Below are 27,842 nucleotides of genomic sequence, written 5' to 3'. Positions count from 1 at the left end.
CAATACTAACTAAACACAAATCTTTCTCTCAAAAGAGTCACAGTAAGTCAAGTTCACCAGACTGTATAAAAACTTCCCTGTGTTGTAAACAAGTCATAATCAGAAAGCTGCCTAATAAGCAGAGGATCTAAACAAATGGAGTTATGTCACATAAATGTTTAATGTCATTTCTTCATTCATGAAACAGAATTTTCTTTTCTTTTTATTTTAAAATTCTAATTTATTTATTTTGAAAGCAAAATAGCGAGAGCAAGAGAATCCCAAGCAGCTTCTGCACTGTCAGTACAGATCCCAACATGGGGCTCAAACTCACAAACCATGAGATCATGACCTGAGCTGAAGTTGGACGCTTAACTGACTGAGCCACCCAGGTGCCTCAAAACAAAATCTTCTTGAACATCTGCTATGTGCCAGGCTTACTCTGAGATACTGAGAATACAGTGGTGAACAAAATAGACAAGATACTTTAATGAGGGAGATAGACAACTAATACAGATTTTTGTCTGTTTTTTTTTTTTTAATTGATGCATCTCTAGTACTTAGAGTACTTCCTAGTAGATATTAGGTGGCTGATGCTATTTGATGATTGAATGAAAAATGCAATATAAACTATTAAAATAGTTTCAGATAATGTTATATACTAAGAAGAAAATAAAATGGAATCATGATACGATAAAGTAATGTTAGTAGAAGAGAGAGTAGCTTGCCGAGATTGGTTTATTTGGTAGATTAGATTACTGTTTGGCAACCATTAACCCATTCTTTTTCTCCACCTCCATGGGAGGATTAGTTTTCCACTCCACTGATGTTGAATTTGACTGTGCAACATGGTTGGCCTACTACTGGGTGAAATGTACTTTTCTCCCTTTTGACCTTGGGCTTGGCCATATGACTTGCTTTGGCCTACAAGATGTCAGAGGTGACACAGTCAAAAACTTGTTCACATTCTTTGGTTTCCCCTCTTGCACTTCTGCCATCGATGTAAGAAGAACATGCCTTGGATAGCCCATAATAGATACCCTCTGACTTTTAGAAACTCTGCTCAAGTGGTTTAATTTCTTTCACTAAATTCAAAAACTTTGATTCTTGAAAGTCTATCTTATTTTCATTAATCTGTTGACTACTAATGTCAGAGTCTTAAACATGAAAGAAATATGAGTGAACAAGTTTCATTTTGGTGGGAGAGTTGAAAGGAAGGGACTTTTACTAACTATTAAAGTACACAATAAAAAAAGGTAGATGTAAAACTTTTTTTTATTAACAGGATTTTTTAGTAATTTAACCACTAAAATCAACTAAGAGCAGAAGGAGAGCATGTTTGTTTAGTCCAGTGGCTAAGCTCCACCCCAGACAAGATATTTTCATTTTCAACACATGATACATAAGAAGAGGAAAATGTGAACCACAGGAATGGAATAAATATTGAGGACAAAAGCAAAGTGTTGAATATATTATAGTCACACTAAATCTTAAATGAATAAGCACTCTAAACTATAAAGGAAAAACTAAGCAACAAAGTTATTTTATATGCCAAATGTCCCCACAGATGAATAAAAAGCAGACATTAAAATTCTTGTAAAATGGCAAAGAAACTATGATTAATATGTTCCTGGTACAAGGTAATGATCACATTATGCATGTGAAAAATATGAAAATTTGAAAAATCTTGGTGTCAAGAATAGTGGGATCATTTAATGAATCGATCCCAACATACACTGAATGTTGGATATAGGATTTATCCTAAAATATTGTACTTCAACTCCAATGTTCAGAAAATTATCTAGGCTGGAAAACATTATCTGGAAAAGCCTCAAATGGATTGGAGGGATCTAATGTTGAAACTTACTAGTATAATAATGTTCTGACTGGCAGCCAGGGTTTGGGCAGCCATAATCTTCTATAGCCCACAATCTCAAACAAAGACAGAAGTTAAAAAGGATCCGTGAAAACAGACAGAACAAAACCTATATATTTATTACACAGTTAGGGGCTAAAGATTCTCCTTTTTCAGACTTAGAACATATGTGACTTAAATACAACAAAGAGTACTTTGCTATCTAGTTTCTTCTTTTCTTTAGTTTCTTCAGAGTTGAAAAACATAGCAGAGGTCATGGATAACAGGCTTGACAGCAAGAAAATGGAGAGGATTTAGAAGAAATAGATCCACTGATAAGAGCGTGAAGTAAATACAGAGAACAAAGATGTTTCCAAGGACACAAGAGACAACTAAAATTTAATCTAGGTGAATTACAAGTTAATCAAGTTCTTTCTACTTCAGGAATCTTTGTGGCCATCACTCTATGAAAACAAGTACTATAATTAATGTATAAAAGATGTCCCTAGGGGCACCTGGGTGGCGCAGTCAGTTAAGCGTCCGACTTCAGCCAGGTCACGATCTCGCGGTCCGTGAGTTCGAGCCCCGCGTCAGGCTCTGGGCTGATGGCTCAGAGCCTGGAGCCTGTTTCCGATTCTGTGTCTCCCTCTCTCTCTGCCCCTCCCCCGTTCATGCTCTGTCTCTCTCTGTCCCAAAAATAAATAAACGTTGAAAAAAAAAATTAAAAAAAAAAAAGATGTCCCTAAATTACCAAAGGTAAAAATTGTTGGTTAATGCAAGAACAAATTTAATCACTAAAACTTAAAAAAAAAATCTATTTATATATATCTTCTAAAACTATCTATTTTTAGCACAAATACATGGAACAAAAACCTTATCTATCCAAATACTGCATATCCTCTGAATAGTGTCACATCTCTTAGGCGTAACTGTAGAAACCTCAGATTATTTGAGAAAGTATGAACTTGTGGTGTCCAAGTGGCAAACTTTCTACAAGATGTCTGATGAACCTGGCGACTGCTAAAGTCCTGATTTAGTAAGAATGAAACCCATGTAGTTTGACTTCAAAGGATCAGATTTAGAATTAGCCATGAGACTAAAAAGCTGGAAAAATATTTCTACAGTAACCATAGCAACTTGGAAAAAATTCCCAAAATATGTAGTGGCCATTTATAATGTTCTGTGATTTTTGATACCCTTCCTGTGTTTGATGAATTTCTAGCCTTATGAGGTATGACTTCCCTAGGTAAAACTCAGAAAACTTAGTTATCTAACCTGCTCTACTCCCAAGGCTCTGCTAATCAGAGTTGACTGTAATAGACTTTGATTCAGAAAGAACAAGAGGAAGGAAGCTCTGTAGATCAACCATTTTGCTCGTATGGATGAGACACATTCAACTGTTGGATATTGCAATGGTTGCATTAAGCAATGGGTTCTTTTGGTGCTTGATGGGAATGTTGCAGCAAAGAAGGACTTATCTTTGAACAAGTTTTGTGGTGTAGTTTTGGTATTGTTTCCGGAAGCTTAACCATCATCCTGGTTCTCCGGCTTTCAACAATTTGGTCAACTATTCAATTTCCTTTTAATAAGCTTTTTTACTGTTTAAGTAGCCAGAAAAACCCTGATTGACACTAAATGGCTACTAAGCAGCGGCTGAAGGCAATGTAACCTCAGGAATATCAGAAAGATCTATGGTTAGTTCTGGCTCTCTAAGGGCTGATGGCTCTAAAATTCCAGCCAGTTTTCTGAAAGAGAAAAAAAAATTAAAAAGCAACATTTGGCAGCCTGCATAGTAGCAAAGTAAAAAATTATTACGTACAGTCACTTGAAATGAAGTGATCAATGACGGCAAGACTTCCGAAGATCCAGAGACTACTAATATGGAACAACAATATAAAGAGTGTGAAGAAGACAAAATTACTTACTTTTATTTCCATAGCACAGCTTTAAAAAAGATAATGAAATGTTCACAATTCTAAATTCTCAGTTCAAGACAAAAATCTCAGCGAAGAACTATTCCCTAATGCTCCCGGGGAAGGAAAAGCCAGCACTGGTGGACAACACTGTCCATTTTTTATAGACCAGAAGTACTCATGCTGCTTTCCATGGAGTTGAGTTGTAATCAGAATGCTCTGGCCCACACTGACCATTGGCTTTGGCTACTTGATCAAATGATCCATATAACAGATAGGCATAAAAAAATTCCAACTTAATAAAATTATAAGATTCCCAGGTTTAATGAAGAGATGCCTGTCTTGAGCCACTACAACAAAAATTTATAACATTTTTTCCAATTTCTAGTCCTGTCAATTATTTGCAGACTCAGAGCTTTCTGAGTAAAGAAGAGAATGCAAGTTCCTAAAGATACAGCTTGTAATGACATCAGAGGTGTAAACTGTAAACTGTGAGTTTGGCCTTTCTCATCAAGGTAACTGCACTGAAGAAAGGGAAATACCAGGTCTTTTGAGTACTGTTGTATAACAGCTCTGAACTAATCCTAAAAAACAAGGGACCTAGAATACCACTGTGGATTAGTGGTCACAAAGGATGATTGTAGGAATAAAATGATGACTGGAGTTTTACCCTGAATCTGCCTCACATTCAGCCCACTAGGACCTTAAACACAGAGTATACAAATGGCACTGGAGAAGGATAGTAGATTACCAGAGGCTTCATCAGATAGTGATTTCATAAGCAGCTGCTATTGCAGATGTACATTCTTTACTCAAGCTCTCAGCACCAGGTATATGACTATTAATCTGCAAATGATTTTTTTTCCTCTTTCCCAACAGAGAGAGAACACCTGTAACAGCTGCTTTCATAGAGCAATAAACCATTCTATCTTAGGGTTATATAAATTATTTGGCTTTGAACTGCAATATATTTCACAAAGACCATTACTGTCTCGCCAAAACATAGGACAACTATATTGATGACATTATGTCTCCAGGACCTGGAAAGCTGGAGGTAATAAGTATTCAGGATTCTTTGTACAGATATGTTAAACACATCTGTAAGTCTAATATAAGTGTAGTAAAGTGGGAGACACATTATATGAATATATAAGAGCTACACCTCAGTGAAGTTTCTGAGGGCCCAGTGATCTTAAGCGTATCAGGATAACCTCTACAAAGTTAAAAGTAACTGTGCCTTGTGCCTCCTGCCACCAAGAAAGAGGCGCAGTGGCATGTGTCTTTTGAAAGTAATATATATCACATTGGGAATCTTGCTTTGACCTATTTATAAAGTGACCTGAATGCCCACAGCTATGAGTGGGCACAAGAGGAAAAAGGAGCCCTCCTAGTTAATCCGGGCTACAGAGTATCTACCTGGCCTTCATGATCTACTGATTCAATGTACTTAGAACTGCCAATATTTTATCCGAATGCTAGATGGAGCCTGTGGCAAGTTCTGATTGAGGAATCCCAACTGAGATCTCTAAAGTTTTGGAGCAACATCATCAGGCAGGAAATTTGTTCCTTTGGAAAGGAGTGTTTAGCTTGCTACTAAGTCCTATTAGAGTCTGTATATTGGACTGTGGAAAAAAATAAATGTGACCTGATCTGCCCCAAATGAACTTGGTTTAGCTGATTCACTGAACTATTAAATTAGGCATGCTCAGTAGCAAGCCATATTAAGTGATTGTGACATATATGGAATGAGACTTGAGAAAGTTCTTACAGCAGAGATCATATGATCAGATCACTCACACTCTCAGCTATACTTGCCTTGTGGTAGGTTGCTGCAACAGATTCCAGGCCATTCCCTTTGTGAACACATTTTGTTTTTATAAGGGATAGCTGAAGTATTTTGCTCTTACTTTACCTGATGTTACCGTTAATATTGTTAAGTATGGAAGAAGGGTCTATTTTGAAGGTTAGGTTTAAGTATTAGCAAAGGGCATATATAAATTGATGTTGAAAAGCCAAGCAATGTAGGATAGTGTATGTTTGTCATATTTTCTTGTTTTGGCATTTTGGAAAAACCCTTAACATATCAGGAGATATCCTATGCTTATAAGTTTAGTCACTGTGAGACAGAATGCACAAAGAGTATTTTCTTAGCTTGTTTTTGTACCCAGTATATAGGCAGACATGTGATCAAAGGTCTACCAACCCGGTTTACACCCATGAGATTTCAGTAAGAAATGAGCAATCTGATGAATGAAACTCCATATGGGACTTTTTTAACTGGTGAGGGTAGAGGCAGAGATTTAGCCAGAGGCTGTGAGATGCAGTCAGTGATACACAGGTTGTGTTAGGTGGGGATGTGAAAGCAATAAGTTTCACAATTGCAGCAGCAACAATGAGATTTCCTCATGAGGCCAGTTCTATGTCATGGTTTTGGGGTTTGCTTTTGGAAGCTGAATTTCAAAGCCCATTTTCCCATCCCAATAACCTCTTAATAAATAAACTCCTTTTTCTGCTTAAGCAGTCAGAGTCAACTTCTATTGCTTAAAATTAGGAATTCAATCTGAATTTTAAAAATAAACAGTTTTCAAGTAGACCAACAACTTGTCAGATATTTATAGGATCTTAATCAGGGTAACTGCAAATTTTCTGTTAAAGGGATGCAACGATAAAAATTAGTTCTTAGGGGGTAAACTCATGTGAATGCTGCACCTTTATGTATAAAACTAAGGATTATGGAATCTCATGCATGGAATCTCAACTGAACCAATCAATGATGAGGAGAATTGATGAAAAATGACTAGAGAAAGAATACAGAATAATATCTTTAAAAGGAGATAAAATAAGAGATGTACATTGCTGTATCAATCCCAGAGAAAGAAGTACAATTATGTCTTGTCTATCCATTTAGTATTCTTTATTTTAAAAAATAAGAAAAACTGTCTGACAATCTAGTCAAAGACTAAGGCAGACATGTGATTCACCCATAATCTAATGGATTTCATTCAGAAATAATGTGATGATAATAAATGATGTATCTGCTTCCTCTCTGTTACAGACTAGAGTTCACATGTATTAAATAATTGGCCTTCCTTTAAAGAGGGAGCACAAAGCTTCCAGAGCAAGACAGGAGCACAGAGAGGTCATGTCAGTGCATATGAATCAGCAACGAACAGAATGTCAAGGAGGTTTTCTCTGTTTTCATATGAGAAGAAAAATACCGCATCTCTTAGAAAATGATTTTTTCATGCTGTTTCCAAGGCACTATTAGTTACAAACCAAATTGTTATTTTTGCTATTTTTTCAAAGGAAAGAACTGATGGCTGAGGAGATACATATGATGGAAAACAACTATATAATAAATCAAGTAGTTTAAATGTAAAAACTACTAGTGTCTTTTGGTAATAATACCATCTCCTTTCTACTGAAAGTAAATTTTGACAAGGAAATAATAGTCATTTCAAGAATTTCAGTTAAAAAGTAGCACATGAAAAATAACTCATCTCTTAATTATTTATACATTTAAAAAATAAGTCAAAGAATGGAAAACAACAGATATTCATAAATATGCAGGTAATATAAAGAACATTAACTTATTATAGAGTAAGTCTACAATCCCACAGATATAATTTCTATAGCCAATTGTTCAAAGTACACAAGAGAAAGTTATATTATTTGTAAATGTTTTACGAGAAACTCTTGCAGATATTAGTGCAAAGCCTGAATTGTTACTGTTCGAACACTGCATCTTTCTTTTAAATGACAATTTCTTCTATCTAGCAAGATTAAATTAAGAATCAAGAGCCATTGAGAAGTGTCAGACAAGTAAATACTAGGATTAACTACTTAGTTCTGTGCTAAAATAATATAAAATCAAGTTTTTGTAAAAAATATTATCCATGCCAACTAACTTCAAAATTTAACAAAATTGGTTTTCAAACTGATTATGTTGGGATCATGATTCAGTTTTCTTAATTTGCTACAAACTTGTTTGCAATAATGACTTGTATATTTGGATCTATTTTAAAGGAATGTAATAATCTGACATGTTAGTTTTCTTTTTAACTCCTACAGGAGTATAATTTTAAGGGAGTTTGGCATTAGCCTGTATGTGAGTAGAAATGTGTACTAACTCCTTGAATATACCCATAAAGACTTTTATGAGAACTAAAGATAGAGATAATACCACCTGGAATAATAGAGCTAGAATGGTTTTAAAAAAGACTAAGCAAAGTTATTGTTACCTTATCACTGCTATCACATAAGCTGGTGGTGGTTTTAACGTCACAGCTTAATTTATGTTGTACATTTCATAAAACTTCATTTTAAGACTTTGTCAATCTTTTACTACTACCTAACACGGTCACGCCAACTAGAAAAATATCAGTCCTCTTTGCTATATAAATCAAATCTTAAAACCCTGCAGAAATAATATTTAAGCTATCTAAACCAATAGTCTTTGCTAGGGTCCTCAGAAGTTCCCAGTAGGTGAAAAAGCTACTTAAAAATAACTTATAAATTGTATGCAATACATAACTGCAAGCAATTTCCCAAGTGAACTCTGTATGACTGTACACTATTCCTGTTTTTCTACTTCCTCATTTGTCTGGATGGAGCTAATTTATTTAATTTATCCAAATAGAGCCTGGAAAAGTAGAAAGGGGATTAAAAGCCTGCTAGTGGAGAAACTGACAATCCTAGACTACTGTACGAAAAGTAATGCAGAAAGCAAATTATCTAATCAGACTTAAGGAGCTACTGGGGCATCTCCCTATATGGTTTGCAGTCAGACAGAACCAAGTTAAAATTTTGACTCTCTTACTGATCTTGTGCCATGATCAAATATCACTGACTTTCAATTTTCCTCGTCTGCAAAGAGCAGATATTATTTCAGAGTTGTTTTGAGGATTATGTGAAACAGTGTAAATAAAGCAGCTGCCATAATATTTTGGAAAAACTTGGCACTCAATAAATGGTTTTTGTTTTGTATTGTTTTCTGATACAGAACATTTCACTTCAACAACTTCAATTCCACTTAAGCCGAACATTTCTAGTGTTCTTTTAACAGTCATATCATAATAAGATAATTCTTTATTGCTATTCTTTATTGCTGTATCTTGCTCACATAGGTAGATTGCTGGTAAACAGCTCAGGCTCCAGAGCCAGACTATCACTTTCCAGTTTTATGATTTGGTGGCTAGTAATATTCTTAACAATGAACACACACACACACACACACACACACTCCTTAGACTAGTGCCTGGAATATGGTAAATGGTACATAAGTATTAGCTTTCATCATCACTGTTATCATCATTTCAATTTTGAGGCCTTTGATAGCTACTGCTTCCTCTAGGTCTGATGTCTGGTTTTTCCTTCTTGACCAGTTGCTTACCATTTATATTATGAGATATCCAGACGTTCTGAGTAAAAGCTTCACTGGGTTGGGTCCATCTCAAATGCTATACCTTGCTTATAGGCCTTCCATGATACTATATCCATCAGGTGTGTCAATTCCTAAGTGACACAAGCTATGACTCAAAGTTGACATTTTGTTGATTTGTCTTTGTTTTGAATCAATTCTTATCACCATCTAAATTTTAAGAACTTTGGTATAGCGTACTGGTGGAGAAAAGTCATTTGAGTATTTAAAAAAGAGTTAAAACATTTCATTGAAGAATAAAGCCAACTGTCATTGTGATAATTTGAGAAGTGACTGGATAATTATTTAAATGAATAGTTTAAGTTGCTACACAAAAACAGAGATAAGCATTTTTAGATTCTAAATGACCTCAACAGAAGTATTTACTTACTGTACTTTGATTTAGAAGTTTTTTTCTTTAAACAAAATGCTATCCCCCAAACAGAGTACATTAATTGGTATATCTATTAGTTCTTATGTGTACTTAATTAAATTGTTATTTTAATTCTAAGTTGGAGCATATGTTGTTATTTCCTGAAACAGATATAGTAATTGGCTTTAATGAAGCATGAAGTTGTATCTATCTTTTCAATTACTCCACTGTTGAAATGGAAATGATCAACAGTGATCTCCCTCACCAGAGACCATGACTATTCACATGTCAGCAAATTTTTTTAAGGTTATTCTTATGCAACTGAGTATAGCAAAATAAGAAAGAGGGTCAAGAAGACTGTTAAAATATAAAGTGAAGGATGGCAATAAATTTTATTTTAAGGTATACTGTATGAAATAAATTTTCAAAGATTGCAAGATGGAAAAAAAATTTTTTTAGACCACACCTCTATAAACTACATAAACTTTTGAAACCTATTCACCTCACTGGTTTCATTAACCCTCCTCTGAATTAAGTTTTCTGTTCTTTATATCTAGAGAGGATAAATTTATAAGCTAGTGAAATATCAGGTGGCAAAATGATTTGCAGTGGCTATTTCTAAATCTATCTACCTTTCTATTTATTTGTTATTGTGCCATTTGAAATGGGTGAAATTTTATAAATTTGGAAGGTAAATTTTTTATGCATGAACTTAAAATACAGGTTGTGTGCAAGCTTTAATTCCCTTTGGCATTAAAAAATGAGGTACGACTGAAAGGGCAGCAAGTACATGTGAGGGTACATTCAATTTACTAGGCCTTGATCAGACAGAAGCATTTTCTGACATGATACCCAAATGTAGTTAGAAGGGCAGATGCTTCTTGCATAGGTGATGATACAGCCTACCCCAGGATGAGTAGGAGCAAGTTAATTAGGCTAATTAATTAGAATGAAAATGAAGAATGAAGCCAACTGTCATTGTAATAATTTGACAGATCATTGAAAATGAGGCAGAAGACCGGGGGATGTTCGAAAGTGTCCTTTTCCACATTAATGCATAAATAATGTATAAAATCACTAGTATGATGCAACTGATTTATACCAAGAATTAAAAGCCTCTCGAAAGATTTACCAGTTGTCAAGGAAAATGTTACACACAATGTTGATAGATTTTAGAGGTGTAAGAGACATTACAGATCAGACAGTGGAACTTCCATATTGTTAAGAGAAGAAAAGTCAAGCACCACAAGGCGTTAAATAACTGTCTTGAAATCATGTTTAAGTCAAGTAACTGTAGAACTGATTGGAGAGTTCATTTTGGCCAAATACTAACTCTTAATAAATAGTCTGAGACACAAACACTAAAGAATACATAGCAAAACTGGATTAAAAGAGTCCTTTTAAAATTAAGAAATTCTGACAATGACTTGACCACAAAAACTTTGAAGTAAGATAATTGCTCCTTAGTCTTCTCTAAAGATCTAAATTAAAAGGATCCTCTAAAGTGAAGATTATTTTCCTGGAGGTGACTTAGAAAACACAGGCCATAATTCTGGTTAAGAGGAAAAAAAAATAATCTTTTATTACATTTGGACAAGATTTTATTTTTTAGGAATCACTGCTTGGCTGTGAGTAGTTGTTGCTTGCTGAATGTTATTCACACTTCCTCCCTCATAGCAAGCTCATGTGTAACAGTCTTAACTTGTGGGATGGGTTGGAACACTCCATTTTATTCCAAGGGCCATAGGTCATTATAAACCACAAATTCTTCCTCCCTAGAGAAGAGTCAAGGGATGTGGTCTTTCCTATCTCATTTTTCTACAATCTCCTTTAGTCTAAAATAAAGTTTCTGGCACTAAACACAAGATTTGATATAATACCTTACCTGGCAATTAATATCGAGAGAGAAGTCTTTTCCAGAATGGCACCTATGGAATTTCTATTGTCTAGTTACAATGAGGCACAATGAAAGAATAAATATTTTAAAGGCCTGACAGGAAGAAATTTTCCCCACAAGATGATTTTGATGGTCTAGAATGGACATTGATGAACTTTTCTCTATAAAGGGCCAGATGGTAAATATTTTATGTTATATGGTCCCGATAGTCTCTCAAACCACTCTGCTGTTACAACACGAAACCAGCTGAAAACAATACATAAATGAATGGGTATGCTGTGTGTTTCGGTAAAACTTTATTTACAAAACAAACAGCAAACCAGACTTGAACCTTGAGCTTTAGTTTGCAATCTCTAATATAGAATTTATAATGATTCATGAGAGTTTAAACCAAAATTTAAATTTTAATGAAATACATTCCAATGCAAAGCACTACACTTGAAGGTACCCTGCTGAAATCTTTGCAGATGATCCTATTTATCTTTTCTTTGCGGCTGTAAAAATTATAGAGAAGACTTATAAGATTATTTGAAAATTAGATAATTTTCATCAACTGATAGAAAACGTACAAGAGCTGAAGCTGCAAAACACTAGCTTTTCAATTGCATGCTGACTGCAAATTCAATATAATCATTATTTCTTCTGAGCTTAACAAGGTAGACTTTACAGAGGATTAAAAAAAACCCTATTACTTCGAATACTTAAAAGGAAGGCATTTTTATCACTGGGACAGATTCATTATCAATTTGAATTATTTTTCTGATTGATCCTTAAAAAGCTCTCCTTGTTTGGATATTTTACACTTGATCTTAGCCAAAAGGCTGAGAAGCGATTCCTTGTTTGGATATTTTGATTCCATACTAATTTTTGGTTATTATTATGACTTGGACTAACAGTATAAGTACCATGTAGCCAACTTAGCAAATAATGTAGGATGCAATTTCAGTGTAAATTATTATTATTACGATTATTTACTTCTGAGAGAGAGGGAGAGAGACAGAGAGACAGAGTGTTAGCAGGCAAGGAGCAGAGAGAGGGAGACACAGAATGCAAAGTAGGCTCCAGGCTCAGAGCTGTCAGCACAGAGCCTGGCTGGAACTCACAAACTGCGAGATCATAAGATGAGCCGATGTCGGACGCTTAACCGACTGAGCCACCCAAGTGCCCCAATTTCAGTGAAAATTATAATTCACTTAATTAGTACATGTATAGGTAGCCCCTTTGTCCTGTCAAAGATGCTCAGATCAGATGAATAGTATTTACAAAATTTGGTGACACCTCCATTGATTTGAAACAAGAAAGACTAGTAAATGGTGTTTGTAAGACATTTTCTCAGTATAATTCTAATTCTTGTACAATTTTAATTCTAATTCCTAGTATAACTGTAATACTTAAAAGGATTGGATAATTGATTAAAAACTTGTTGACTGCAGATATATGGAAAAAGCAATGTTACCCTCTATGGTGATAATGTGATTCTACTGAATCTTATACTGTGTAGGACAAGTTATAAGTTATTTGAAAAGTTAAGCATTTGGATTTTTCTGTGTTTCTTTGTCTCTTAAAAGCAAAAAACTGAAAGGAAAGATGTAAGGAAAAGAGTCTTCATTTTAGCCGTTTAGCGAATCTGGTAAGGGTAAGATGATGTCAAAGGAAAAATTGTTTAGGACAAAAGACATATAAAGACAGGAACTAACACAACATTAGACTTCTTCCTTCAAAGATTTCTGAAAACTTCAAAAGGGGAAGATTACTTCACAGACTGGAATGTAAGCCCAGTTGGAACCAAAGTCTATAGGGCTTTTGAGGTGTCTAATGCTAAAAATCTCAAGTTGACTCTCTAGTTAAAAAAAGCTGGAGAGGAGAAAGGAAAATTTTCGTTCTGGAAAAGTGTTCTTCTCTGATGCAAATAGAAATCCATCTTACAAAGGAAGAAGTAGAGATGAGTTGCCCTAATTTACTCTTTTGGAAAGAGACTAGAAGATTATGAATTTGCTAAAAAACTTTTGTTTCTTCTAACTATGACTTTGTAAGCTATGAGATATCTTATTTTTTGTGAAAAATTTCCAAGCCCAAAGATATTCATACAAATTAACTTGAAACACTGAAATACAGTTTTGGAAAGAAGAAGAGTATAGAGAATCTAAATTCTTAAAAAGTTATATAAAAAAGAGGTCTAGTAAATAGTTGGTCCTCCATTTCAGATATTTTATCCATTTTCCTTTTTTATAGCTTTTCTGTTTGAAGAGATGGAAACATTCAAATGTTAAAAGTATTCCACAATGTGTTATAAAAAAAACCTCCCAAATCTCCAAGTGGAAGTAATAAACTTCCTACTAGCACACTGAATAAATCAGTCCTACTCTTCTGTGATTCTAGTAACAAGAGTAAAATAAACTTTTAGAATCACACTGTAAACCTCAGAAGAAATTTTCTAAAACTTTCTAAAATGCACATTTTTAATTAACAAAAAATAATGCTACTAAGAGTTTGTTCTTCTCCTTAATGCAGTGAAAATGATAAAAATCATAGCACACATTATTGAATTTTTACATTAGCTGTTCTATTTTATTATACGTAGTAGTTCATAGCAATTCTGTAAGGTAAGGTGTATTCTCCTTACCATATACAGGAACAAGCATAAAGAAGTAGAACTTTGGTACAAACAGAGTCAAATGTTTTCATGATTTTGTTGCTGTTATTTAATGAATGTCTCTACATGTGAGAACTGGTTTACCCAATACAAACGAATAGTAATCCTTTAATACGATTCATAAGAACATACAGATTAAAGTGGCAGAGTTCATTGTCAGTTGTCTTCAAGGGTTACTTTGCTTACCAGAGACCAGATAACTCCTATAAGGGCATTTCTTGCTCTCATTTTAAATATTTCTTATGGCAGCCACAGGACTCCTTTTGATGAGAAAGTAGTATCATTTTGATTTTTTTAAGAAAAATGTCCCATTTTGATAAAAAAAATACTAAATAATACAAAAATACTAAAATAATGGTATAAATGGGTTTGCTTTGTTCTACAATCTCTTGTTCAGATTTAGAACTCAAGTAAGGATTGGTCATATATTATTAAGAAAACCTGATAAAAAAAAAGGATGCACCCACAAGACATCTTGAATTTATCTGAAGTCTAGTTCTTTCACTACTGCAATTGCTGTACATATGTGGAAAGCATCTATAATTCCTTTGCTGCATGACTACTTTTAAACCAGACGATTTAAAATAAGCATTCTGGGGATACATATGGAAATAGCAGTTTTCTGAGAATATATCACTTCCTGAAAAGTCAATTGACTATTTTTGGCTCAGAGTTTTCTCTTCAGAAGGTTAAGCACCTCTTTATTGGTTTTATTGAATTTATTTGGGTGAAACTGCTTCTAAAGACACCTGGATAACATGTGTAAAAATTTAGTCCCATACAAAATGCTTCTGTGAATGGATGATTTACCTAGAAAGCCTAATTAGCAATTTTTACTCTGCTAACAAATTCTCCTTTGTTGAAACATAATGGTAGCAATTGAGGGGTGAGAATTTTCTTTGTATCATACCTAATTTGACTTCAAATTAAGAGTGTGTGATTAACCCGGTGTCATGCACTTTTTACTGTACTTCTGGCCTTCCACTTTACTGCCAATTGAAACATAATCTTATATTTTCTATTTATTTTGCTATTTTTATCACCGATTAAATTTAGATATCATGTGTCAAGCTTCCTCATACACACACAGTTTTATGTTTTATTTATATTTTTATTATATGTTATATTATATAACACACAGGATAAATGGTACATAATATTTATATTACACATTTATACCTGATATTATATAATCCTTACATGTTACTTCTATAATATATAACATGTTATACTAAACATATAAATAAAACATAAGACATTGTATATATAAGAAAATTTATTATGTAACTTATTATATACTATAATAGAATATGTTTATTACAGATATTATATTAAACATCTTAAGTGTATCTTATCTTGGTTATTACTTAAGAAGTCTAAAGATTTGTTGTAAAGACTACAAATTACGTTTGACTCATTATTTTCGGCCACTGCTCAAACCCATATATTAATGACCACAATGCACTGAAGTGACATTTATTTTGAAAAGCTTCAATATGTAATCTGAATTCTGAGAAGTATATTCTGAATTATGTTCCTGAAATGGAACTATGACAGAAGAGCCTTAACTTGCTAACTGTATTGAAGTCTACTAGAACCACAGTGGTGTTGACATAGAAGGCCTAAAGGGTGTATGTAAATTTCAACAAATAGTGTAAGAAATTAACAATATTATGGCAAAAAACTTAAAAATCTAAAACTGTCTACTCTTCTTATGAGGTAGTTTAGTTGGAAATGCTATATATAGGTCACTTCTAGAAGTCTAGCAAGAAGTTATTCAGTGTTGCTTTTTTGTTGACAGATGGAATTTATGTTTAAAGATACAACTATCAGAATATACAATTATATCAGAAAAATAATCTTGGAGATTCTTAAATTAGCTTGACAAAGGACATAAATATTTTTTAATGCCCTGCTATTGTATGAAAGCAATGTTTCAGTTTATGGAAGGACAAACGAAAACCCTTCAGGGGATACTTACTCTTTTCTGTTCTTTAACATACTCTATCAATTCATCTCTTGTTCTTTTCACTGCCTCTTCCACAGCCTTTTCACTTCGCTTCTGCTCTTCTATTATTGCTGCCTTAACAGTTTCCTGTTTGTGGGAGGAGGAGAAAAAGTCAGGGAGGTGTGCACTATGACATGTCTGTGTCCCTTTTATATAAACTAAAACTCCTCTTCAATGGGTTGAGCTCATTCTGTTCAAAAGCGTATCTTTAAACAGGAATAAGAATTTACAAAATCTTCTAGGATATTGCAGATTCTACAGAATTCATTTTTCTAAACTGAGTGAAAGGGAAAAGAAATGGAATAAGCCATTTATTGCAGGGAGCGCCTGACAGACTCTAATGGCTTCCTCACCAACCTTTCATTTGATGTTTACATGATTGATTGCCTTCCTGTACTTTGCACTATCCACATAAGACTTCCAACTTGTGTTTATTCTTCCAAGAACACCCTAATGCTCTAGCTGTTTTATTCACGTTTAATTTTCCCATCATACAGTAATCAAGTGTGGTCTGGGTGAAGATTTACAGCTAGTTTGTTACTTCTGCCAGGTTAAGATGTTGAGAGCTGGACACCATGAATAAGAGGTAAAAATTCTACCCTGTGTGCTAATAGTTGAAATGAGAAATCTAGGGAGAAAAGTGGTACTTCCTCTTTTACTGAAATTATAATCAAGTACCTCAGAGATTTCAGAATTTCAGATAAGGAGAAAAAGGCTAAAGTTAAAGAAGTATAACACTTCAAGAAGTATATTGTCTGCTAAAATAGCATTTGATGGATTGGACGAATGACACAAAACAGACTTTGTTAACTTCCACTTATCTATATAGGTAGCATCCTTCTTTTACAGGTGATCAGTTAAAAAATGCCTGGAACTTTGGTAGGGACATTTGCTTCATTTTGTTATTCTTGATGACTCTTCACTTTGTGGTGTATGCTTGTTTTTGTTTAGTTTTTCCCCAAATAATTTTAGGAATGTGTAAATAACCCAGGAAATATGAAATATTATTAAGAATTTCCTATTGTGAATATGTTTACTGCAGAAAATTTGAAGATACAGAAAATTATTACCACAAAACAATACACACACATCTTCACACTTGGGTATAAAGAGGGTGGGGTGCAAACTGTATATACTATTTTCTAATTCTGGCATTTTACACTCCAAATATATTTTGAATATTTTAACCCATTATATATTCCTCCATACTATGATTTATATTCCATTACAGGGATGTATAAGAATTTATTTTATCAATCCTTATTCATGTGTATTTTGGTTGTTTTTAATAAAATAAAGCAGTGATGAACATTCATATATGTATTTTTGTGAAGCATATTAGATATCTCTAAGTCCAAGAAGTAGAATCATTCTGGTGAAAGGATATAATTTTTGAGCTCTCTTACAGCTTCTGACATTTTGTACACATTTTTTCCCCCAATAGCAGCCCAAGGAAATGGCTATTTTTTTACATCTTTGATTATATTTAGTTCCATTAGTTTTTTTTTTTTTTTTTTTTTTTTTACTGAAAGTGCATTGTAGCAAACATGTCAGACATTTTAACTGTCTCATAATGTGACCCAAATGACAAGTGGGATCATAATCAAAACAGGAAGGGGGGCCGCTGAATGGAACAGGTCCGTCGACAACATTTTTCATCTGTGAGAGGTAGAAATAACATAGTGTAGGGTCTTTGTAAGCTAAGTATAAATATTTCATTGCTAGGATAAAGACAGGAATGAATTTTGTGTTTGAATATGTTTACAGTTGTCTTAGAAACTTTAGTCCCATTTTTAAAAATCATTGTTTATTTGAGGGAGAATGACATCTAATTTATTCTGTACTTTTAAAAGATTATTATGTGATATTCAGCATTTTTCACAGAAATATAAGCAGTATACATATTTTATCATTTGCTTGATCATATCTCCTCTTCCCACTTCAATATTGATATACTCATAATTTTTTGTATTCATTATCCAAAATATAAAATTAAGTCACAAATCTGAAAATCCTTATAACGGTGGTGACTTTGAAAATGGTTACTATTTTATCTTCAGTCACTGAATACATTGAGCTTTAGTTCCATTTATAAATAATAGAGTATTAAGTTGTTTCCTTAATGACTTGGAAAGATTAAAGTTGAAAACCTATGATAATTTTTCAAAGACAAAAATGAAAACAAAATTATTTAAAATAAAATCATCTACTATTACAATTCTTACTGGTTTCACACTGATTTGAACTGAAAATTTTCATATCTTGGAAATGCAAAAAATATTACTAAGCACCCTGAAATACAACACATCAACAGTTCTGTAGTAAAGAGTAAGCATTCACACTGTGTGGGTAAATTAAAAATATAAAAAGCTTCATGTTAGTTCAGGTTAGGGTTTGCCAACAGCTGAGTTATAACAATCCTTAAGTTTCAGGGTCTCTAGAATTTTAGAACTGCAGAGACTGTAGACCAGGATTATTTGAATGTAAAAGACAAGTCCATGCCACATTAAATATCAGCTAGAATTTCTTTATTTTTTAAGTTTATTTATTTCTTTTGAGAGAGAGAGAGAGAGAGAGAGAGAGAGAGAGAGAGAGAGAGAGTGAGAGAGAGAGAGAATGAATTCCAAGCAGGCTCCACACTGTCAGCCCAGAGCCCAATGTGGGGCTCAAACTCATGAACCATGAGATCATGACCTGAGCCGAAATCAAGAGTTGGATGCTCAACCAACTACCACCCATGCACCCCTCAACTAGAAATTTCTAATTAGCAGGGGTCATATCAGTAAATTTGATCAGTATTTATTTGGTTGAACGCAAAAGCATTAATTAAAAAAAAGGAATATATCCAGAAAAAACATGAAGAATTAGCTAATCTGTTTTTCCATTGGCTTTTGGGGGCTGAGAGTTTATATTTGCTCAATCCACATTTTTGACAATCCTCTTTGGTTTTTGAGTTGATAAAAAACCATTTTCAAGGAAAGCATCTCTTAATTCAACTCTCCTCTCCAGTTGGGAATTAGGTGACAGTCAAGGTTGTGAAGCCATCCTTAAAAAAATACTGGTCAATAAATAAATTCCTTTGGATATAATACAAAAGTAAAGTTTAAGCCATTCATTTTCTCTCTTTTTTTTTTTTTTGGAACTTGGAAAGCTTTATTATGCACACAGGTGTTCAGTAGAGGCTTACTTGCTTATTTATTTGTCTGTTTATATTTTAATTCCAGTAGAATTAACATACAGTGTTATATTAGTTATAGGTGTACAATACAGTGATTCAACAATTCTAAATGATACTCAGTTCTCACTGTGATAAGTATATTCTTAATCTCCCCACCCATGACCTCTCTGGTAACCATCAGTTTGTTCTCTATAGTTAAATCTGTTCCTGTTTTTTTTTTTTTTTCAGTATATGAAATTTATTGTCAAATTGGTTTCCATACAACACCCAGTGCTCATCCCAAAAGGTGCCCTCCTCAATACACATCACCCACCCTCCCCTCCCTCCCACCCCCCCTCAACCCTCAGTTTGTTCTCAGTTTTTAAGAGTCTCTTATGCTTGGGCTCTCTCCCCCTCTAACCTCTTTTTTTTTCCTTCCCCTCCCCCATGGGTTTCTGTTAAGTTTCTCAGGATCCACATAAGAGTGAAAACATATGGTATCTGTCTTTCTCTGTATGGCTTATTTCACTTAGCATCACACTCTCCAGTTCCATCCATGTTGCTACAAAGGGCCATATTTCGTTCTTTCTCATTGCCACGTAGTACTCCATTGTGTATATAAACCACGATTTCTTTATCCATTCATCAGTTGATGGGCATTTAGGCTCTTTCCATAATTTGGCTATTGTTGAGAGTGTTGCTATGAACATTGGGGTACAAGTGCCCCTATGCATCAGTACTCCTGTATCCCTTGGGTAAATTCCTAGCAGGGCTATTGCTGGGTCATAGGGTAGGTCTATTTTTAATTTTTTGAGGAACCTCCACACTGTCTTCCAGAGTGGCTACACCAATTTGCATTCCCACCAACAGTGCAAGAGGGTTCCCATTTCTCCACATCCTCTCCAGCATCTATAGTCTCCTGATTTGTTCATTTTGGCCACTCTGACTGGCGTGAGGTGATATCTGAGTGTGGTTTTGATTTGTATTTCCCTGATGAGGAGCGACGTTGAGCATCATTTCATGTGCCTGTTGGCCATCTGGATGTCTTCTTTAGAGAAGTGTCTATTCATGTTTTTTGCCCATTTCTTCACTGGGTTATTTGTTTTTCGGGTGTGGAGTTTGGTGAGCTCTTTATAGATTTTTGGATACTAGCCCTTTGTCCGATATGTCATTGGCAAATATCTTTTCCCATTCCTTGGTTGCCTTTTAGTTTTGTTGGTTGTTTCCTTTGCTGTGCAGAAGCTTTTTATCTTCACAAGGTCCCAGTAATTCATTTTGTTTTAATTCCTTTGCCTTTGGGGATGTGTCGAGTAAGAGATTGCTACGGCTGAGGTCAGAGAGGTCTTTTCCTGCTTCCTCCTCTAGGGTTTTGATGGTTTCCTGTCTCACATTCAGGTCCTTTATCCATTTTGAGTTTATTTTTGTGAATGGTGTGAGAAAGTGGTCTAGTTTCAACCTTCTGCATGTTGCTGTCCAGTTCTCCCAGCACCATTTGTTAAAGAGACTGTCTTTTTTCCATTGGATGTTCTTTCCTGCTTTGTCAAAGATGAGTTGGCCATACGTTTGTGGGTCTAGTTTTGGGGTTTCTATTCTATTCCATTGGTCTATGTGTCTGTTTTTGTGCCAATACCATGCTGTCTTGATGATGACAGCTTTGTAGTAGAGGCTAAAGTCTGGGATTGTGATGCCTCCTGCTTTGGTCTTCTTCTTCAAAAATACTTTGGCTATTCGGGGCCTTTTGTGGTTCCATATGAATTTTAGGATTGCTTGTTCTAGTTTCAAGAAGAATGCTGGTGCAATTGTGATTGGGATTTCATTGAATGTGTAGATAGCTTTGGGTAGTATTGACATTTTGACAATATTTATTCTTCCAATCCATGAGCAGGGAATGTCTTTCCATTTCTTTATATCTTCTTTAATTACCTTCATAAGCTTTCTATAGTTTTCAGCATACAGATCTTTTACATCTTTGGTCAGGTTTATTCCTAGGTATTTTATGATTCTTGGTGCAATTGTGAATGGGATCAGTTTCTTTATTTGTCTTTCTGTTGCTTCATTGTTAGTATATAAGAATGCAACTGATTTCTGTACATTGATTTTGTATCCTGCAACTTTGCTGAATTCATGTATCAGTTCTAGCAGACTTTTGGTGAAGTCTATCGGATTTTCCATGTATAGTATCATGTCATCTGCAAAAAGTGAAAGCTTGACTTCATCTTTGCCAATTTTGATGCCTTTGATTTCCTTTTGTTGTCTGATTGCTGATGCTAGAACTTCCAACACTATGTTAAACAAGAGCGGTGAGAGTGGGCATCCCTGTCGTGTTCCTGATCTCAGGGAAAAAGCTCTCAGTTTTTCCCCATTGAGGATGATGTTAGCTGTGGGCTTTTCATAAATGGCTTTTATGATGTTTAAGTATGTTCCTTCTATCCCGACTTTCTCAAGGGTTTTTATTAAGAAAGGGTGCTGAATTTTGTCAAAGGCCTTTTCTGCATCGATTGACTGGATCATATGGTTATCTTTTCTTTTATTAATGTGATGTATCACGTTGATTGATTTGCGAATGTTCAACCAGCCCTGCATCCCAGGAATGAATCCCACTTGATCATGGTGAATAATTCTTTTTATATGCTGTTGAATTCGATTTGCTAGTATCTTATTGACAATTTTTGCATCCATATTCATCAGGGATATGGGCCTGTAGTTCTCTTTTTTTACTGGGTCTCTGTCTGGTTTGGGAATCAAAGTAATACTGGCTTCATAGAATGAGTCTGGAAGTTTTCCTTCCCTTTCAATTTTTTGGAATAGCTTGAGAAGGATAGGTATTATCTCTGCTTTAAACGTCTGGTAGCACTCCCCTGGGAAGCCATCTGGTCCTGGACTCTTATTTGTTGGGAGATTTTTGATAACCGATTCAATTTCTTCACTCGTTATGGGTCTGTTCAAGCTTTCTATTTCCTCCTGATTGAGTTTTGGAAGACTGTGGGTGTTTAGGAATTCGTCCATTTCTTCCAGGTTGTCCAATTTGTTGGCATACAATTTTTCCTAGTATTCCCTGATAACTGTTTGTATCTCTGAGGGATTGGTTGTAATAATTCCATTTTCATTCATGATTTTATCTATTTGGGTCATCTCCCTTTTCTTTTTGAGAAGCCTGGCTAGAGGTTTGTCAAGTTTGTTTATTTTTTCAAAAAACCAACTCTTGGTTTCGTTGATCCGCTCTACAGTTTTTTTAGATTCTATATTGTTTATTTCTGCTCTGATCTTTATTATTTCTCTTCTTCTGCTGGGTTTAGGCTGCCTTTGCTGTTCTGCTTCTATTTCCTTTAGGTGTGCTGTTAGATTTTGTATTTGGGATTTTTCTTGTTTCTTGAGATAGGCCTGGATTGCAATGTATTTTCCTCTCAGGACTGCCTTTGCTGCGTCCCAAAGCGTTTGGATTGTTGTATTTTCATTTTCGTTTCCATATATTTTTTAATTTCTTCTCTAATTGCCTGGTTGACCCACTCATTCTTTAGTAGGGTGTTCTTTAATCTCCATGCTTTTGGAGGTTTCCAAACTTTTTCCTGTGGTTGATTTCAAGCTTCATAGCATTGTGGTCTGAAAGTATGCATGGTATAATTTCAATTCTTGTAAACTTATGAAGGGCTGTTTTGTGACCCAGTATATGATCTACCTTGGAGAATGTTCCATGTGCACTCGAGAAGAAAGTATATTCTGTTGCTTTGGGAAGCAGAGTTCTAAATATATCTGTCAAGTCCATCTGATCCAATGTATCATTCAGGGCCCTTGTTTCTTTATTGACCGTGTGTCTAGATGATCTATCCATTTCTGTAAGTGGAGTGTTAAAGTCCCCTGCAATTACCACATTCTTATCAATAAGGTTGCTTATGTTTATGAGTAATTGTTTTATATATTTGGGGGGCTCCGGTATTCGGCACATAGACATCTATAATTGTTAGTTCTTCCTGATGGATAGACCCTGTAATTATTATATAATGTCCTTCTTCATCTCTTGTTACAGCCTTTAATTTAAAGTCTAGTTTGTCTGATATAAGTATGGCTACTCCAGCTTTCTTTTGGCTTCCAGTAGCATGATAAATAGTTCTCCATCCCCTCACTCTGAATCTAAAGGTGTCCTCAGGTCTAAAATGAGTCTCTTGTAGACAGCAAATAGATGGGCCTTGTTTTTTTATCCATTCTGATACCCTATGTCTTTTGGTTGGCGCATTTAATCCATTTACATTCAGTGTTATTATAGAAAGATACGGGTTTAGAGTCATTGTGATGTCTGTATGTTTTATGCTTGTAGCGTTGTCTCTGGTACTTTGTCTCACAGGATTCCCCTTAGGATCTCTTGTAGGGCTGGTTTAGTGGTGACGAATTCCTTCAGCTTTTGTTTGTTTGGGAAGACCTTTATCTCTCCTTCTATTCTAAATGACAGACTTGCTGGATGAAGGATTCTCGGCTGCATATTTTTTCTGTTCATCACATTGAAGATCTCCTGCCATGCCTTTCTGGCCTGCCAAGTTTCAAAAGAGAGATCAGTCACGAGTCTTACAGGTCTCCCTTTATATGTTAGGGCACGTTTATCCCTTGCTGCTTTCAGAATTTTCTCTTTTTCCTGGTATTTTGCCAGTTTCACTATGATATGTCGTGCAGAAGATCGATTCAAGTTATGTCTGAAGGGAGTTCTCTGTGCCTCTTGGAGTTCAATGCCTTTTTCCTTCCCCAGTTCAGGGAAGTTCTCAGCTTATTTCTTCAAGTACCCCTTCAGCACCTTTCCCTCTCTCTTCCTCCTCTGGGATACCAATTATGCGGATATTATTTCTTTTTAGTGTATCACTTAGTTCTCTAATTTTCCTCTCATACTCTTGGATTTTTTAATCTTTTTCTCAGCTTCCTCTTTTTCCATAATTTTATCTTGTAGTTCACCTATTCTCTCCTCTGCCTCTTCAATCCGAGCCATGGACATTTCCATTTTATTTTGCATCTCGCTTAAAGTGGTTTTCAGCTCCTCCTGACTGTTCCTTAGTCCCTTGATCTGTGTAGCAAGAGATTCTCTGCTGTCCTCTATACTGTTTTCAAGCCCAGCGATTAATTTTATGACTATTATTCTAAATTCACTTTCTGTTATATTATTTAAATCCTTTTTGATCAGTTCATTAGCTGTTGTTATTTCCTGGAGATTCTTCTGAGGGGAATTCTTCCGTTTGGTCATTTTGGATAGTCCCTGGAGTGGTGCGGGGGACCTGCAGGGCACTTCCCCTGTGCTGTGGTGTATAACTGGAGTTGGTGGGCGGGGCCGCAGTCAGTCCTGATGTCTGCCCCCAGCCCACCGCTGGGGCCACAGTCAGACTGGTGTGTGCCTTCTCTTCCCCTCTCCTAGGGGTGGGATTCACTGTGGGGTGGCATGGCCCCTCTGGGCTACTTGCACACTGCCAGGCTTGTGGTGCTGGGGATCTGGTGTATTAGCTGGGGTGAGCAGGCAAGGTGCACGGGGGCAGGAGGGGCAGGCTTAGCTCGCTTCTCCTTAGGTGATCCACCTCAGGAGGGGCCCTGTGGCAGCGGGAGGGAGTCAGACCGGCTGCCGGAGGGGTGGCTCCGCAGAAGCACAGCGTTGGGTGTTTGGGCGGAGCAAGCAAGTTCCCTGGCAGGAACTGGTTCCCTTTGGGATTCTGGCTGGGGGATGGGCGAGGGAGATGGCGCTGGCTAGTGCCTTTGTTCCCTGCCAAACTGAGCTCTGTCATCCCGGGGCTCAGCAACTCTCCCTCCCTTTGTCCTCCAGCCTTCCCGCTTTCCAAGCAGAGCTGTTCACTTATGACCTCCCAGATGCTAAGTCCCGCTTGCTGTTGGAACACACTCCGTCTGGCCCCTCTGCTTTTGCCAGCCAGACTCGGGGGCTCTGCTTGGTCGGCGGGCCGCCCCTCTGCCCCGGCTCCCTCCTGCCAGTCCCTGGAGTGTGCACTGCCTCGGCTGCCCTTCCTACTGTCTTCCGTGGGCCTCTCGTCTGCGCTTGGCTCCGGGGAGTCCATTCTGTTAATCCTCTGGCAGTTTTCTGGGTTATTTAGGCAGGTGTAGGTGGAATCTAAGTGATCAGCAGGACATGCGGTGAGCCCAGCATCCTCCTATGCCGCCATCTTCCTAGTAACCAAGCCATTCATTTTCTAACCACACCAAAATCTTAATTAGTTGGAAACAATTAGTGAGTTTTATGTGCAGGTATATACAAAGTGCCTTCATGTTTTGTTGAATTTCCTGACACATGAGAATTAGTCTGAAATAAAATTACCTCACAAGAAATTTGCCAACAATGATCACATAAGTGATTATGAAAGAGTATTTTTGGGGCGCCTGGGTTGCTCAGTTGGTTAAGTGGCCGACTTCCGCTCAGGTCATGATCTCGCAGTCTGTGAGTTCGAGCCCCGCGTCGGGCTCTGTGCTGATAGCTTGGAGCTCGGAGCCTGGAGTCTGCTTCAGATTCTGTGTCTCACTCTCTCTCTGCCCCTCCCCCGTTCGCGCTCTCTCTCTGTCTTTCAAAAATGAATAAATGTTTAAAAAAAATTAAAAAAAAAAGAAAGAGTATTTTCCAGAATATTTTAGTAATGGCTACACCTCTGGAACATGGTGTATTCTCTACGGCAGGGTTCTCAGCCTTAGCACAAAGGACAATTCTTTGCTGGGGGCTGTGGGGGAAGGTCCTGTGATAAGCGGCAGATCTAGCATCTACTCACTAGATGCCTCCTGTTGAGAACCACTGATGTAAGTAAATAGTTTGGAAGGAAAAACATCTATTTGCATATATGTTATAGTTTGTTAAAATGCATCAGTTATGTTTCTTGTCATATCTTAAATATTTTTATCTAAATATATGCAAGAAATCATATCCAAATGGTTATACAGCTAGTTTTTAAATGTGGAAGAAGGAGTTTTCTATATACTAATTTCTTAACAAAACTGGACGACTGGTATCAGTTTCTATACTATAACAATTAAATAGGTCATGATGAATATCATTTAGGGTTAAAAGTTTATGTGACATTTTGTGTAAGATTTGTAATTGCTCCTTATTGCTTAAAGGTATAGTTATGCCTTAGTATCCATTAACCTACCACACATTTCAGAAATCATAGGATCATGAACTAATAAAAGATCTGTGGTTGTTTGTTCTTTCTCAGTGCAATTTTGTTAAGGATTGCAAACACAGTTAAATTATTTACGGAACAAATCTCAGCAATCAACTCAATTCTGGTCTGTGGACTATAAATGATAGTATCAAAAATTTTCTGGGGCAACTGGGTGCTTCTTTTCTTTTCTTTTTTTTTTAAATTTTTTTTTCAACGTTTTTATTTTATTTTTGGGACAGAGAGAGACAGAGCATGAACGGGGGAGGGGCAGAGAGAGAGGGAGACACAGAATCGGAAACAGGCTGCAGGCTCCGAGCCATCAGCCCAGAGCCTGACGCGGGGCTCGAACTCACGGACCGCGAGATCGTGACCTGGCTGAAGTCGGACGCCTAACCGACTGTGCCACCCAGGCGCCCCGCTTCTTTTCTTTTCTATGAACAATGTATGTATGTTCCACAATTATGTATTATTTAAACAGCTGCACATGGTTGTGGAAATGCATCTTAGAAAATGAGTGGTTGAATCGTAAGTCAAGTCAAGCTGCCTTACAGTTAAACAAAAGAAGTGAGACTTCCAATGCTATACAAATTTATGAGTTCAAACTACAGTTCTACCAGTGTTTTGAGGCATTGATGCAAATGCAAATAAAATATCTGCATTTTGCACAGCTGAGAAACTTTCAACTGGAAGTAATTAATCTGTGCTGTAATGACATGTTCAATTAAAATCATATGCTCACTGACTGATATCAACATTTGATAGTACTGATCTGTGCTAGACATTTTTAAACATGAAATATGTAGAACCTCATTACATATCAACATTAATAAATGAGTTTGCAATCATTTTTCATGATGGGGATACCTAATTTTGAACCACAAATAAGCAAAATGCCAATCTCCCCAAAGATAATTTTATTGCCACTAAATTTATATTAAAAAATATTTTCATTATTTTCAATTTCATCAATAAAATTTATGAAGATTTTTTTCTCTTGTTATGTAAGGACCTACGTAATAGTCTTGATTACTATCATAATAATATTGGCCCCTAAAGGCTAAAATTACTACTACATGACCCCTTACAGAAAAAGCTTGCCAATCCCTGATTTAGGTCATGATTCTGCAAGTTGGCCATTTGGGCTGGGCTCAGCTGGGCAGTTCTTTTAGCCTTGGCTGGAGTCCTCCACCTACGTGAAATCAACTGCTGGGGCTGATAAGGATGCTATTCCTGAGTAGCCTTAGGTAGGAAGGCCTGTTTCTCCTTCCAGTGTCTCCCACTCTCCAGCGGACTAGCTCAGGGTTTTTTACACAGCATCCGGACAGAGTGCCAAAGAAAGTGAAAACAGGTTAAGGTCTCTGAAGACATGGGGTCAGAAATGATACAATGTTACCATTAGCCTGAGCAAATAAGCATTATGAATTGATTCCCAAATTCTTATCTAGTTGTCTAAATACCTTC

At 36.0% G+C, this 27,842-nt stretch overlaps 1 protein-coding gene across 5 annotated transcripts in view; it reads right to left on the bottom strand.

Annotated features, from left to right (window-relative positions):
- The window catches only part of CCDC91 (coiled-coil domain containing 91), a 355,118-nt gene that overhangs the window by 40,188 nt on the left and 287,088 nt on the right, over positions 1-27,842 (bottom strand). For all 5 annotated transcript variants that reach the window (XM_030322072.2, XM_030322071.1, XM_030322075.1 and 2 more), the window contains one exon: positions 16,071-16,184. In XM_030322072.2, the coding sequence (XP_030177932.1) occupies positions 16,071-16,184 (114 nt within the window). The remainder of the gene's footprint in view (positions 1-16,070; positions 16,185-27,842) is intronic.

Source organism: Lynx canadensis, chromosome B4, assembly GCF_007474595.2.
Source record: "Lynx canadensis isolate LIC74 chromosome B4, mLynCan4.pri.v2, whole genome shotgun sequence".
NCBI lineage: Eukaryota > Metazoa > Chordata > Mammalia > Carnivora > Felidae > Lynx > Lynx canadensis.
The sequence above is the reverse complement of the archived record's forward strand: the minus strand, read 5'-3'. Positions and strand labels throughout refer to the sequence as shown.